Consider the following 14,807-nt stretch of genomic DNA (forward strand, 5'->3'; position numbering starts at 1 on the left):
ATTTCTCTTTTGGTGAAACTTTCCATACTCTTAGGGAACATTTTCACTGGGAAAGCCAGGATTACTCTGACTCTAAAAAGAGGCTTAGGGATTTCTTACTCCTGCCCCAACACAGGCCTGTAGCTATCCCCCCTGTGCTAGCTTGGCCGCTGACTTTTTATCTCCTGCTCCCAGGAAACCAGATAGATAATACAGGGTTCCTGACTCTCACAAGTTCCTTTTTAAAAATCTTACTGCGGACCCTGAGACCATTTCACAGGGACCCAAGGGCATTAAGGCTACTACTGCCAAAAATCCTACCCCCTCTTATAGAGATTCCAGGGTGCTGGATAGATGGGGTAAGAAGGTATACACTTCTGCAACCTTGGCCATTAGGGCCTTAAACTGCCAGTTTCATATGTTAAAGTATCAGCAGCATATTATTGGATTGCTTAAACAGAAAATTATGTTGATTCCTGACTGTGCTGAAAATAAAGATTTACAAGATTTAATGCTTTCTGCTGAACAAGTTGGTAAACGTACTTTGCAATGTGGTTTTGATTCACTAGAGTATCTTGCAGGGCTGCTGTCACTGGGTCTGTACTTAGAAGGCATGCTTGGCTTAAGGAGCAATCTTTGCCAGATCATGTTAAAGCTAAGTTGCTGGATGCTCCCTTAAACCAGGACCGCCTGTTTGGCAACAGAGCAGAAGAAGTACTTAAAAAAATGGAGGAAAAAGCTAAATCTATGCAAACTGTTAAAGATTTCCTGCAAGTACAGCCTCCCAGATTTAGTAAGCATTGGCCCTCTAAGAATTGGTCCTTTCCTGCCTCTTCCAGGCCTTCTCAGTCCAAACCCAGAACCAGCAGAACACCCAGGCTTCAGTCCCAAGGTACGCACAGGACTAAGCAGTGGGGGGGCTCCCACTCCCAAAACAGAGAGTAGTAAGACTCCCCACTATGGTAAACTGTCTCAATGACTTCACTTTAAAACTTCCAAGCCCTGCTCCACTGACTGCTCCTTTAGGGGGAAAGATTGCACTGCAGGCAAAAAATTGGGAACTCTTTACCCAGGACAAATGGGTTTTAAATATAGTTTCCCAAGGATACAGATTCCACTTTCACACCTTACCAACCCCAAACGGTTGGCCAGATCTAACCCCAAATCAGTATGCAGAGGCTCAAAAGCAAGTTCTCTCCCTCTTAAGTATCAGGGCTATTCAAACTGTCTCAGAAGAGGAAAGGGGACAAGGTTTCTACTCAAGACGTTTCCTGGTGCCCAGAAAAGACAACTCCTGGCGTCCTATCCTGGACCTCTCTATACTAAACATATTTTTGGTGATCCCAAAATTCAAGATGCTAACTCTTCACCAATTGCTTCCTATGCTAGGCAAGGATGCCTGGTTGGCAGCACTGGATTTAAATGAAGCCTACTTACACATCCCAATCAGGGAATCTTGCAGAAGATACGTACTCTTCAAAGCAGGCTTCATGCACTATCAGTTCTCTGCACTGCCCTTTGGCTTATCTACTGCGCCCAGGGTATTCACAAAGTGTCTAGCTCCAGTCATTGCATTTTGCAGGCAAAGAAATATTCAAATATACCCATACCTGGACGATTGTCTAATTCAGGCAGAAAGCCAGGACATACTATTGAATCATCTGGTGTTTGTACAAAAATTGCTAACTTCTCTGTGGTACACCATAAACGAAAAGAAATCACATATTGTAACCTGCCAACAAAATGTATTCCTGGGAGCAAGCTTGAACACAACTTCCCAGATGGCTTTCCTCATGCCAAAGAAACAAGTTCATTTGACAGCTTACTTTAAACTACTGGCCACCAAGACCCTGCTATCTGCAAGGCAAATACTGCAAGCCTTGGGGGTTCATAGCCTCCTGCATTCTCCTAATTCCATATGCAAGACTGCATATGAGGAAACTACAATGGTATCTAAAAAGCCTATGGTGTCAACATTCTCAGGATCTAGAAGCAATGATTCCTATCATACCCTGCCTACAGATAGAGTTCCTTTGGTGGGCAGAGGCCTGCCACCAAAACAAGGGACTTCCATTCACTCTACCCCCTGCCGCTCAGACCCTAACAACAGACGCATCAGACTATGCATGGGGGGCTCACTTGGCAGGGAAGTGCATTCATGGCAAATGGAACCCAAGTCAAATGCACCTGCATATCAAACAAAAAGAAATGTTAGCTGTACAGAATGCTCTGACAGCCTTCAAGGACCACATTCTTCCAGGACAATTAATGCTAAAGGCGGACAACACCACTGTTATGTGTTACATAAACAAGCAGGGGGGAACCCACTCATACCCTCTCTGCAGACTAGCCATGGCTCTGTGGAACACAGCCTTGGGCTACAAAGTGCACCTACAGGTTCAATTCCTGTCAGGAAAGCTAAATACACTGGCAGACGAACTAAGCAGAAATCTCATGGACCCACACAAGTGGAAACTGGAAACAAAGATATTCAACATGTTGAGAAACAAATGGGGGAGCCCAGAGATAAACCTGTTTGCTTCCCCCCAGAACTACCAATTGGACAAATTCTGCCCAAGGACTCCCCACAAACAAGCTTGGAAAGTGGATGCCCTGTCTTTCAGTTTATGCCTTTCCTCCTCTGCCTCAACTCTCCAAGGTACTACTAAAGATCAAACAGGACAAACCAAGGATGATACTTATTGCACTAGACTGGCCATGCCAACACTGGTACCCCCTCTTGCGCACTGTGTCACTGCTGGCACTATGGCACCTGCCTCAGACCTTTACCCTGCTGTCCCAGCAGGAGGGCCAGATTCTGCACCCTCAGCTTCAAACCCTGAACCTGGCAGCCTGGCTAACTACCTGATCTCTCTGTTACCATCCCTCAGTAAGCAAGTGTTGAATGTCATTCTGGAGGCAAGGAGGCCTAGTACTAGAAAATCTTATGCTGAAAAATGGAAAAGATTCTGTTCCTGGTACCAAACTCAGGGGATGCGCACAGCAGTGCCCAATTTTCCTCAGATTCTTCAATATTTAACTGAGATGCTCCACAAGGGCCCTTCCTTTTCCTCTATCAAAATTCATGCCTCAGCCATTTCAGCTCATTACAACACCCCTCTTCTCTCATCCACTGCTCAAGCAATTCCTCAGAGGAGCAAAAAACTTAAGACCACCCAGGAGAGCCCCAACTCCAGCCTGGGACCTTAACTTTGTATTGGAAAAACTCACTCTACCTCCTTTTAAGCCAGCTGCAAATGCAGAGCTGAAATTCCTTTTTTGGAAAACAGCCTTCCTTTTAGCCATCACTTCAGCAAGAAGGGTGTCTGATTTACAGGCCCTTATGGCAGTGGAGCCTTTCATCATCTTTTATGTGGACAGAGTGTCCCTCAGGACCAATCCCTCCTTCATGACCAAGGTGGTATCCAGTGTGGACCTTAATCAGCCCATTCATTTGCCAACCTTCTTCTCTAATCCACAGAACAAAGGGGAACGAATACTGCACTCTTTGGACGTGCACAAACAACTTAGATTTTACTTGGACAGGACTAAGCCTCTCAGGAAATCCGAACAGCTACTGGTTGCATTTGCTGCAGGGGCAGAGGGGAAGGCCATTTCAAAGCAAACCATTTCTTCGTGGATAGGCCATTTCATTCATTTCTGCTATAAGCACCATGGACTACATTCAACCAGGGCTGCATCTACCTCTACAGCCTTTCGCAGAGGTGTCCCTACCAGGGACATCCTAGAAGCTGCTACCTGGAGTTCTGTACATATCTTCACCAAGCATTACCACTTGCCTATTTTTTTCTAAATCCAGAGCTGGCTTTGCCACTGCAGTCTTGTAGGGCCTTATACCTGGTCCTAATGCTATCTAATTACCTCCTTCCATCCTTAGATTTGGGAATCTACCCAAATGTGATGACTGCAACAGTGAAACATGAAGAACATAGTACAGTTGTGTACACTTACCATAAATGTAGATGTTCGAGTGTATTCACTATTGCAGTTCTGGTTACCCTCCCTCCAGCCCCCTGACTTCTATTGACTATACCTCTATTCTTGTTTACTATGCTTAAAGCCTTTTGGTGTATTTGCTTTTTTGTTGGCGGTGTAACCTTGTATATAATTGCTTCCCATCATGGGGGCACCTGACATCTGCGGCAAGAAAAACTGATTTAATGGCATCGGCTGCATGCTTTATACCCCTGACTCCCTGACGTCATGGAAGATGAGACAGCAACCGATGCAGGACCCAAGACTTTGATAATCAGGCCGACTGAGGGCTACTGCAAAAAGATAACCCAAATGTGATGACTGCAACAGTGAATGCACTCGAACATCTTCATTTATGGTAAGTGTACACAACTGTACTTTTTTTACCTTTGCCCCTAGCTCAGAAGACAAGTCAGCCCGTAAGCAAACTATTTCCAAATGTATTTCCTATTTTATCTCTTTTTGTTACAGCTCTCATGGCAATGTACCTCCAATATGGATCAGGTCACATTCTACCAGGGCAACAGCAACCTCTGCTGCCTTCATTAAGGGTGTCCCTCGCCACCAAAGACATTTTAGAAGTTGCCACCTGGTCATCAGTGCATACCTTCACCAAACATTACCAGTTGGCAGCCTTCTGCAAGTCTAGAGCAGGCTTTGTTACTGCAGTCTTGCAGGGAATTCACTCTTCTTCTTAGGCTCCTTCCTTCCTCCTTTTCAGCTTTGAAACACGAAGAACATAGCACAGTATTCACTGTTGCAGTCTTCTTTCCCTCCCTCCTTCCCCCTTTAGCCTACTGTGTAGGCTTCTTTCTGTCCTTCTACAGCTCTACCAATGGATCCTTCCTGGGCTCCCTTGCTGTGTGAGGTTATTCATTGAATACCTCTGGTCTTCATAGGGCTCTTCCTAGCCAAGAAAATACTGATGTCATGATGCAGGCTGACTGCCTTTATACCCACGCATACGGATGTCGGTCAGGACATCTGCCAGCCTTGAAGCTGGAAAGAATTTTCTCTGATAGTCGGGACGGCCGAGGGCTTTCACAGCAGGAAATCCTGACAGTCAGGACTGCAACAGTGAATACACTCGAATATCTACATTTATGGTAAGTGTACACAACTGTACTTTCTTGACACAGTTGTTTCAGAACATTATCCCTTTGCTGATGACGCCAGCAAAAGAGGTTTTGAGAGCCCTGGGATTCATGACATCAACCATTCCTGTGCTTCTCTAAACCAGACTCCACATGAGGAATATTGTGTCATCTGAAGTCAGTTTGGCTTCAGCACTGCCACCTACTAGACTTCCCGATCCCTCTTTTGCCCTTCATCAGGAAGGAGATACTTTGGTGGATCATCCAGATTTCCCTCAATCATAATTATGCCACTTAGCCTGTTAACTGTTCTTCCTTTAGCCACTCTTTGCATCCACCCCCACCCCCTCTTTCTTAGTTTGCTGTTTTTGCCAGGGTGTGGATTTGTTTTTTGATTCTAGCGTTATCCATTCAGGGCTCAGCCTCCCTCTCTCTGTTGACATGAAAGCTCTTAAGGGCCTGGCACCCAAACCTGTCTTTAGTCAGCTCAGCTTGAGCTGCCTAATAGTTTAGGCATGTGCAAGGTGCCCTGAAGCTGATAACTTAAGACTACTGCAGCAGTGATCATTGTATCATCTACTGTTATGACAAGTTTACTTACATGACTTTACTTTTTTTGGTCTTTATTAAAATAATTTTTGGTCTCACTATTACAAGTCTTAACATTTCAACAGGGAGTTCACGGGAAATGTGAATGCATTCCAGACGAGCTGAAGCTCAAACAAAAGTCATTGTGAACTTTCTTAAAATGTATTGTTAATGTATAGTGAATGCTCCAGTTTTATGTTAAAACATTTTAAAACTACTATTCTTGTGTTTTAGGTTTGCAGGTTGTCCTAAATTCCATCATCAAAGCCATGGTACCTCTTCTTCACATTGCCCTGTTGGTGTTATTTGTAATAATAATTTATGCCATTATTGGACTGGAGCTATTTATTGGCAAAATGCACAAAACGTGTTTTTATATTGGCACAGGTAAGTTGAATCTTCCTAGTTTGTTAACTTTGACACCTGTTGTGCACTGACATTTCGGTACTAAACCTCAACGTTACATACAGTATAGATGGCACTTGTGAAACCAGTCCACTTTTGTGGCCTTCTCTGCTAATTTTAGCTTGAGTAATGTAAAACTTCAAAATCCTGTTTTAAAGAAGTAATAGGTCGATTATTCTCTGTAGTATATGGAAAGCCATCATGCCAGTTCATTGTTTCTGGCTGTTTTTTTATTTACATTTTATGAAGTGAATATTTATTTTTTGCTTGGTATTCGCCCATTCTGTAAAGGCTTTTCTTTAAAGCAGATATTTTGTGGTCTGTTAAGCAACGTATTGGTCCTGCCTTGATTTCCTTTTCATTAGCTCAAAACTGGTGGATCTCTGCATAATGATTTGCTTTGTGCCTTTTAATGCTGGTATCTTCTTCAGGACAGTATGATATGCTATCAGCTTTGATTTCTCAGCATGTTCAGAATAAGTCATAATAAGCATGGAATGTATTCACTAAGACATCACTGTTTGAACTTTTCAACAGTAACACCGCATGTACTAATGTGTTAGCCCCTGACTGAAAGTTCGGTAGTGTAGCTTGCGTAACTGTTGCAAAATCTAATTAAGTAATTCTCAGACTGATGCTGTTAAAAAGAAAATGCAAAATGTAGTTAATTGTGTGTGTAATTAGTGCACATCCAAAGCTGTATTGCTCAAAAGTGTGACTATTGAATGTGTGATTTTAGTGAAAGTGAATGTTTGTAAAGAACTGCCATTGTGTGATGGTGATGTGAGTAGAAGTGTACATTGTCTTTATGTGCATGTGAGGGATGGGTATTGGGTAGGGGGCATGTGTGTACATTCCTGTTACAGTGATAAATACCAAAGTGCGAGTGTGTGAGGTCTAGTGCTTGTTTTTGGAAAGTGTGTGTAATTTTTTTTTTTCATTTTTATATAGAAGTGTAAAGTAATTTAATGTGATGTGTGAGGAGTGAGTGTAAGTGAGCTTATGTGGATCAGGTGATGTAGGAGTCCAGAGGCCAGGAGTGGTCTTCCTCTTCACAGCTACAGTAGATCAAGTGAAGGATTGATGATACTATGTGGCAGTGACAACTCCATTAAGTACCAGGTATGATTGAAGGAACCATGTTTCATGTAATTGACAGTGAGTCTTTATTGCAAATACTTGAAATGTTATTGTGCTAACTATATAACTGTATAAGTATTGTGTTTAGCAATCAATCATATGCGCTGCTAATAACAGAATACATTTTAGTGTTTTATGGACTTTGTAAGTAATGTATTTTAGTTAACTCAACAAATGTTATGTTTCTATGAATCTCCATTTAAGTTTTCTTGTGTAAAGGCTCACAGAAGTCAGTGTAACTATATTATGCATATCAGTGGGATTTTATTGCTTTATGCATTCTTTATTGTAGCTGCCTCAGCCTAATGTCCCAAGTCATGACTTAAAAGGGTCATTAGATGACTGAATTTACCTGGTTAACAAATTTAAATAATATAAAAGGTAAAATATCAAAGCTGTGAGTTGTCAGTGAATTTCATATTGCTGTTCTGCATTTGACTCTGCCATTTTTAATTGCATGCTTATAACTGTGAGCAGGTTACCTAACCAGTTCAAAACTCCATGTTCACCCTTGCAAAGAAGCACTTATCAGTCCTATATAATTAAACAAGTTCTGACTTTAATTATTTTCTTATGCCTTAGAGTTTTATCAGAGAAGAACTCCAACTCCATTTTTTTTCAGTTTGCTTTTGCCTCTTTTCTGTCTAGTTTGACTGTAGTGTATAGTTTCTTAGTAATTCTTTTTATACTGTGAAGTTTGGAAAACATTACCTATTTTAGCGGATAAATATATTAGAAATGGTCATCAGGCAGTTTGATGATATTACCAGTATGTAGACAGGCCTTTCTTACTGTGAGCTTTTTGCCCCCTGTGTCTGCCACCCATCAAGCTTCCACGAGTTCAGCTTGAGGCTATCCATTCATTCCTTTGTACTAGGTGTCCGTGATACAGAGGCTAGAATGTCTAGAGGAGCTGTCATCCACTCAGCTGTAAGCATGGTTTATACAGTTGTTGACACAGGTTGTATATTGTAGACCTTAACACTGACTTGGGCAAAGGATGTATAGCCCAAGTCACTCACTAGTGGGGCCACTCTAACTTGTGTGTGTGTGTGTGGGTACACACCTGTACACTTGCAGTGAAGGTTACTACAGACATACTGTCCGAGCACTTGCCTCAAGAGCCATTTTTTGTGTTACTGCCCCTCTTCTGGGGTATCATTGCATTGGATGGCTTTGTTCTAGTCCTTCGAGGACAGACGTGCCAAGGCATGAATATCCCCTAGGCCAGTTGCATCTGATATGTGAGTGACTAGTCAGACCCATTTCAGTCAAGGCTTTATTCCAGTACATCAGTAGAGCTGGTGCAAACAGGCTGTTTGTTTAAAAAAAATCCCCTTTCATCAATGTGGCCAAACCTTTAAAAAAATATTGTTGGGATGTGTTGTCCTTATCCTGATTTAGGGGCTTCCCCTCTCCTCCATCCGGTGGGTGACATACCGTGTGCACGATCATCTGCTGGTTCATGGCTAGAGTCAGTACCTCATCCCTTCTTATGACATTCTTCTTTACATGAAATTATTTTTAATGTACTTTTGGGTTTTACCGAGCTGACACGAGATGTGTCTGTACTTTTAAATTGAATGCACTTTAGTTTAAAAGTTGTTTAAAGTAGTCGAAAACCATTTATTTTCCTGTGGAGAAATTGTGTTTGCTTTACTTTTTTTATGCTGACAGTTTTTTAAAATGCTTTTACTGTATTTTGAGGTGCAAAATTACTTTTAAAGACCTTAAATTTTTACTGGCTTTTGCTGCTTGTTTTCCCTGGGTAAGAGGCACCATTTTCAGCTTGATCATGGTCATGGAAGAAGTTATCCATCTCACAGTTGGTCCTTTTTCCAGCCACAATAAAAAAAGCAAAGCAAACAGCCTTTGCCACCACAGCAGGCCAGCAATTTGCCTCAGCTTCAAGTGGGTGATTTTTGCTGTGGCCATAGCCACGTCTCCTGCCGTTGTTTGGGTCGACTCGGTGGACAAGGAAAAGCCACTGTTGTCAGTCTTGGGAGGTAGAACAAGGAAGGCTTCGCTGTTCAGTCAGAATGTTTTTTCCTTTCCTGGGGAAGCTGCTGCTGTCATTAATACTGTTGGCCCCATTTTTCCTGTGAAAAAGAAAAGAAAGCTAAACATGTATCTACTTCTCCTCAAATTTCTTTAGACAGGAGTAGTTTACTGGGTCTGGCTCAGTTTTTAATTCAAGCTGTTATCCCTTCTTATAAGGTGGTTTCTGGTGAAAGAAAGAGGGATACCAGTTTTCCCTGAAGAGATTCAGGATTATAAATCTGGACAGGAAGATGAAGGGACAGATACAGGATTTTCTCTTCTTTTTTCTGATTTAGACTCAGAGGAGAGCTCGGATCTGATGTTGTCAGTCTTCACATAATCCTTGACAGTGAGTTTGGTTCCGAACCTTGGAACTGACTCAGACATTATTCCAGCTCGCTCCTTGCAAAAACTCTCGAGCTTAGCTCTACCCATAAGGCTCCTTACCAAATTACCTCAAATCTCATTTAATGCTGTATAGTGCCATACGCATTCTCTCCTTAGTTCTCGGGCGATAGCAAATTTCTAAACTGTTAAGTTTTTTTGTCTTTCCTTACCAGTAGCTGTTAATTTCTTTCCCTTTCTTTATCTACACACTCATCTGTTTTCTAGTTAGTGTGTGCATGTGACTATTATGTTTACCTTTTGGTAGTCTTTATGTACCATCGTTGATACATTTCCTTATTACCTTAATTAGTATTTCTTTAGTACCATTGTTGATTTTTCCTTCTCTGTGTTCCTCCTAACAAAAAAAAGTAGACTCTTTTTCCCCTTGAAACATTCTCTATGCATCAGTGTGTGTGTGTGTGTGTGTGTGTGTGTGTGTGTGTGTGTGTGTGTGTGTGTGTGTGTGTGTGTGTGTGTGTGTGTGTGTGTGTGTGTGTGATTTCACATGGCAGACAAGCAGGTTAAAGACACCTCTGGTTTCAAGAGGTGCCTTAAATGTGACAGTAAAATGCTGAATTCTGACAGACATACTCTTTGCATATATTGTCTTGAAGCTGTTCATTTGCTGGAAGACTGGGCCATTTGCCGTAGCTTCAGCCATAGGGCATTAGTCAACCGCATAAACAAGCTCTTTTTGAAATGTCTTCTTAAATCAGAATCTGAAGAGTCTTTATCTGAATCTAGGACAGAAGCTAGTTCTCCTTCTACTTTTTCCTCTTCTTCCAGTAAACGGGAGAAGCCTAAAAAAAGAAGTCAGTCAGTTCTGACTGTTTCTTTGGAACCACCACCTAAAGTAGCAAAGAATCCTATGGTTCCAAAAGTCTTCTCGGAACTGATAGGTGAGACAGCTCAACCCTCGGTGCAGTCGTTGCCAGTTTCTGCACCAACTTCTTTGGTGCCGATTATAATTTTGGATTCCTCCACCTCGACACCGAAAACCCAGGAACCGAAGGAGTTTTCCTTCAAACAACTTCCACGGACCAGATATTCTTCCTTGGTGGACCACTTTTCAGACCTCCCTCCAATTCCATTTCTGCAGAGACATCCACCTAGATCTCCTTCTGTTTCCTCTAACCATTTCACCAAGGATGGTGGATGAGCTTCTTATGGCAAGGGAATTATATTTAGCGACGGTTCTAGCACTTTTGGCACTGGAACTTTACCTACTTCCACCCCCGTCTCTCTTCCTTCTCTAACTCCAGCTGAGACATCGGAGTCCTTGGTGTCGACCATCCTGGCCTCAACTGTTTCTTTGCTGGTCAGAGCTCTTTCTCTGGCACCGATAACTACCCTGAGTTCTTTGTGTTTGCTGGATCCGGAGACCTCCTTGGGTCACAGCCTTATTGCCAGTTCCAGGGGGGTTGGTTTCGACTTCAGCTTTTTTGGAGCCATCCATGCCCCCTGTTGCTTCTGCATATATAAGCTTGGCCTCGGAGGCAGCTTCCTTGGTGCGGGGTGGGACCACAGTTCTGAAGGAGTCTATTTCGGTTCCAGGCTCCTATTACTCTATGGGGGGGGGTCTGCCTTCCAGGCCATAGAGAAGGCCTTGTCCATTGGGGACTGTCAGTCATTACCAACCATGTCAAACCAAACCTCTGGTCTTTCAACTAGACCAGAGATTCCTCTAGCCTCTTCCCTGGGGCAGAGGCCACAAAAGTCTCAGGATCTAACCACGGTAGTTTTGTCTTCCTCGGATACCTGTCCAAAGCATCCCACCAAACAGATTCCTGCGAAGAGAAAGTGCAAGAGGAAGCACTTGGACACCCCTGAGGAGTCATTCATGGAAGATGCTGATTTTGATGAAGGGGGAAGGTTCCCCCAAGTCTCCCCCTGCTGATGTTTCCTTTAGGGACATCCTAGAGATCCTGAAACAGACGGGTGGCTGGACTTCCCTCCAACCTTCCTCAGAGGAATCAGTATACTTTGAGGCTTTTCTTGCCCAACCCACTACCTCTTGGATTTCTCCACCTGCTGACGATCTTATTAAGCTAATAGCTTAGCAGGCCTGGAAGTTTTCTGATTCCATCAAGTCGATCCCTATGAGACCGGAATATGTACTTTCAGCACCTAAGGATCAACAACTCTGAGCTAAGGGAATTCTAGTAGATGCCATAGTGGTAGTGGCAGCCACCAAAAAGGAACTTGCCGATGAAAGTCCTATTATTCATCATTCTAATAAAGAATCTAGGACTATGGATAGATTTGGTAACCATGTTTATGCCTTATTGACTTTTGCTGTCAGGTCTTTGAACTACATGGCACATTTTACCAGGCTTCAGAGAGATCTGATTAAATAACTGTCAGATACTCCGTCAGGAGCAGTAACTGAATGGGCTTGAGACAAAGTGGCTTCTCAGCTGGCTACCCTTGAATCGATTTCCAACTCGTCCATGAGGCTAAATGTTCATGCTGCCAAAGGGACGAAGAGCTGTGAGTTCAGGTGTAGCCATCAGGAGACATGCCTGAATGCACTTATGTGAGTTCACAGAGCCATTCAAGTCTTCTTTCAATGCTCCATTTGACAGAACATCCCTGTTTGGTCCCAAAGTTAGAGACTCTAGCCAGATGTGAGAAAGATGGAAAGACTTTTTCTGCCATACACATACGCTTTTCCACTCCCCAGCACCCTTATTCTAGGAACCAGCAGACTGGGAGGCTATGGTTCAAAAAGTCCAAAGGACCTTTCCAAGACTCATGTGGCAGTGACTTCTCCTGGGATTGGGGGGAGTAATAATGGAAGACGCCAAGGCAGAGGCAGAGGTGGCTGGCAGAGTCAAAGTTCCAGGGATTCTTTCCCTGGGAACCCCTATCACCATTCCTGAAAGGAGGCCCAGTTGCCATCCTCTTGAGGCAGTCAGGGGGCTATTATCCCTGCACCAATCTGCCTGGCTAATGATAACAAAGGACTATTGGGTGCAGAGGATTATAACTAGAGGATACAATATCCACTTCTTAGCACAACCAGAGAGTGTAACCAAAATCCCGGACATTCCACCCAGTCATAGGGAGGCAGCAGTCATAGAAATGTAAAAACTACTCGACAAAAGGATTATCCAAGCAGTCCCTTCAGACCAGGCAGGATCCAGAATTTACTCAAAGTTCTTTTTAGTGCCAAAGAAGACAGGGTACTGGAGGCCAATCTTGGATCTCAGCATGCTGAACAAATCAGTTCATCTAACCAAAGTTTGGATGATCACGGTTCATTCTGTTCTTCCATTCTTGGGAAAAGATGTTTGGATGTGCTCAGTAGATCTTCAGAATGCGTATTACCACATAAAGATGAACAAATGATCCAGAAGATTTTTGTGCTTCTGGCTGGGGGCCATTCATTAACTGTTCAGGGCACTGCCCTTTGGTCTCACCACAGCCCCCAGGGTGTTCACCAAATGCATGGCAGTGGTGGCAGCTCATCTCAGACTGCAAAGATTCCATGTGTTTCCATATCTAGATGATTGGCTCCTTACCGCTCCCACCAGGCATCCTCTCGTAGAAGCTTGAGACTACACTGTTCTGCTTTGCTCTGACTTAGGCTCTGACTTAGGCATCACTGTAATCTATGAAAAGTCCCATCTAGAGCCATCTCAACAATTGGAGTTCATGGAAGCAATGCTCAACGTGATCACAAACATTGCATCCCTGCCCATAGAAAGACTTCAGAGGATAAGATCACAAATCAGTCAGATTGTTCACAACAGCAAAGTACCAGCAAGGCTCGCTCTTCAAGCTCTAGGGTCGATGGCAGCTACTATCAGTCTAGTTTCTCTAACGAGGTATCACATGTGAATTCTTCAGTGGCTTCTGGCATCTTAATCGTCCATGTTGGATCAAACAGTATCCCATTTGATCACGATTACCAACCATTGCAAGGAAGACCTGAAGTGGTGGCTTCACTCCAATGAAATCTTGTCCCTTTGTTCCCCCTCAACCTCAAACCATAGTGACCACAGATGCATCCCGGATGGGGGGGAGGGGGGGTTATCTGGGAAAGACAGTCCAAAGCACTTGGTCCCATCTAGAGACCAATTTGCATATCAGTGTTCTAGAGATTAGGGCAGTGCTTTTGGCGTTGCAAGCATTCCACCCAACCCTTCCCTTAGGAATAATTGCAATCCAAACAGACAACATGTCAGTAGTCTGTTCATGAAAAAGCAGGGGGGAACCAGGTCTTATCCCCTCTTTCGAGAAGCTCTCAGAGTTTGGCAGTGGGTGATTTCATCTGACCGCATTCTCATTGCAAAGCACATTCCAGGGAGCTCCAACATGATTGCTGACAGATTGAGCAGATGTATTCTAATACCTCATGAGTGGTCTCTCAATCCATCTGTGGCAGAAAAGATATTTCGCCAATGGGGCCAACCTTGCTGTGACCTATTTGCATCTCACCTGAACAACAAGAGCAGCAGCTACTTTGCCCTGATCCTCCCTCTGGGGGAGTCACCGAGAAATGCTCTTCTGCATGATTGGCCCCTCGATCTACTCTGTGCATTTCCCCCAGTTCCCTTAATATCCCATTTCTTGAAGAAAGCCATCTGGTCGAAGAACAGGATAATCCTCATTGCCCCATTCTGGCCTTGACAGATCTGGTTTCCCTTTTTTTTTTGGCCTCAATTAATTTGGAAACCCTGGAGTTTGGACACGGCTCCAGATCTACTGTCTCGTCTAGACGGATTGGTTCAACCGAATCTCCAAAACCTCAAGCTTACTGCATTACTTCTCCAGTTCCCATGATTGCCAGGCATTCCTCTCTCAATTCACCAGTCTGAAGAATTGTTCTGGCTTGTCACAAACCGTCGACTAGAAAGTTATACCTTAGCAAGTGGCATAAGTTTTCTATGTGGATTATCTATAACACTAATATTGATCCATATTTGGCTCCAATCAATAAAGTACTCAATAAAGTACTAGAGTTCTTGACATTGCTTTTTGAAGCAGGAGCCTCAGCATCGACCATTTGGGTGCATTTAGCTGCAGTTTCCAATTTTCATTCGGGTCTGAGTGGCACATCCCTAATGTCCCATAAGCTTTTCAAAGCCTTTCTGAAAGGATCAGTGATGCTTTCGACCTCCATATAAGGAATGCTCTGCACCTTGGGACTTGAATTCAGTTCTTCAATTCCTA

At 43.4% G+C, this 14,807-nt stretch overlaps 1 protein-coding gene across 1 annotated transcript in view; it reads left to right on the forward strand.

The window, feature by feature from the left end:
* CACNA1D (calcium voltage-gated channel subunit alpha1 D) overlaps positions 1-14,807 on the forward strand; it is a 5,051,180-nt gene that overhangs the window by 1,204,153 nt on the left and 3,832,220 nt on the right. Inside the window, exon 6 of the mRNA XM_044077483.1 lies at positions 5,892-6,044. Coding sequence (XP_043933418.1) covers positions 5,892-6,044 — 153 coding nt within the window. The remainder of the gene's footprint in view (positions 1-5,891; positions 6,045-14,807) is intronic.

This window comes from Protopterus annectens, chromosome 7.part0 (assembly GCF_019279795.1).
Source record: "Protopterus annectens isolate FY-2018-M chromosome 7.part0, PAN1.0, whole genome shotgun sequence".
In the NCBI taxonomy this organism is placed as follows: Eukaryota; Metazoa; Chordata; order Ceratodontiformes; family Protopteridae; genus Protopterus; species Protopterus annectens.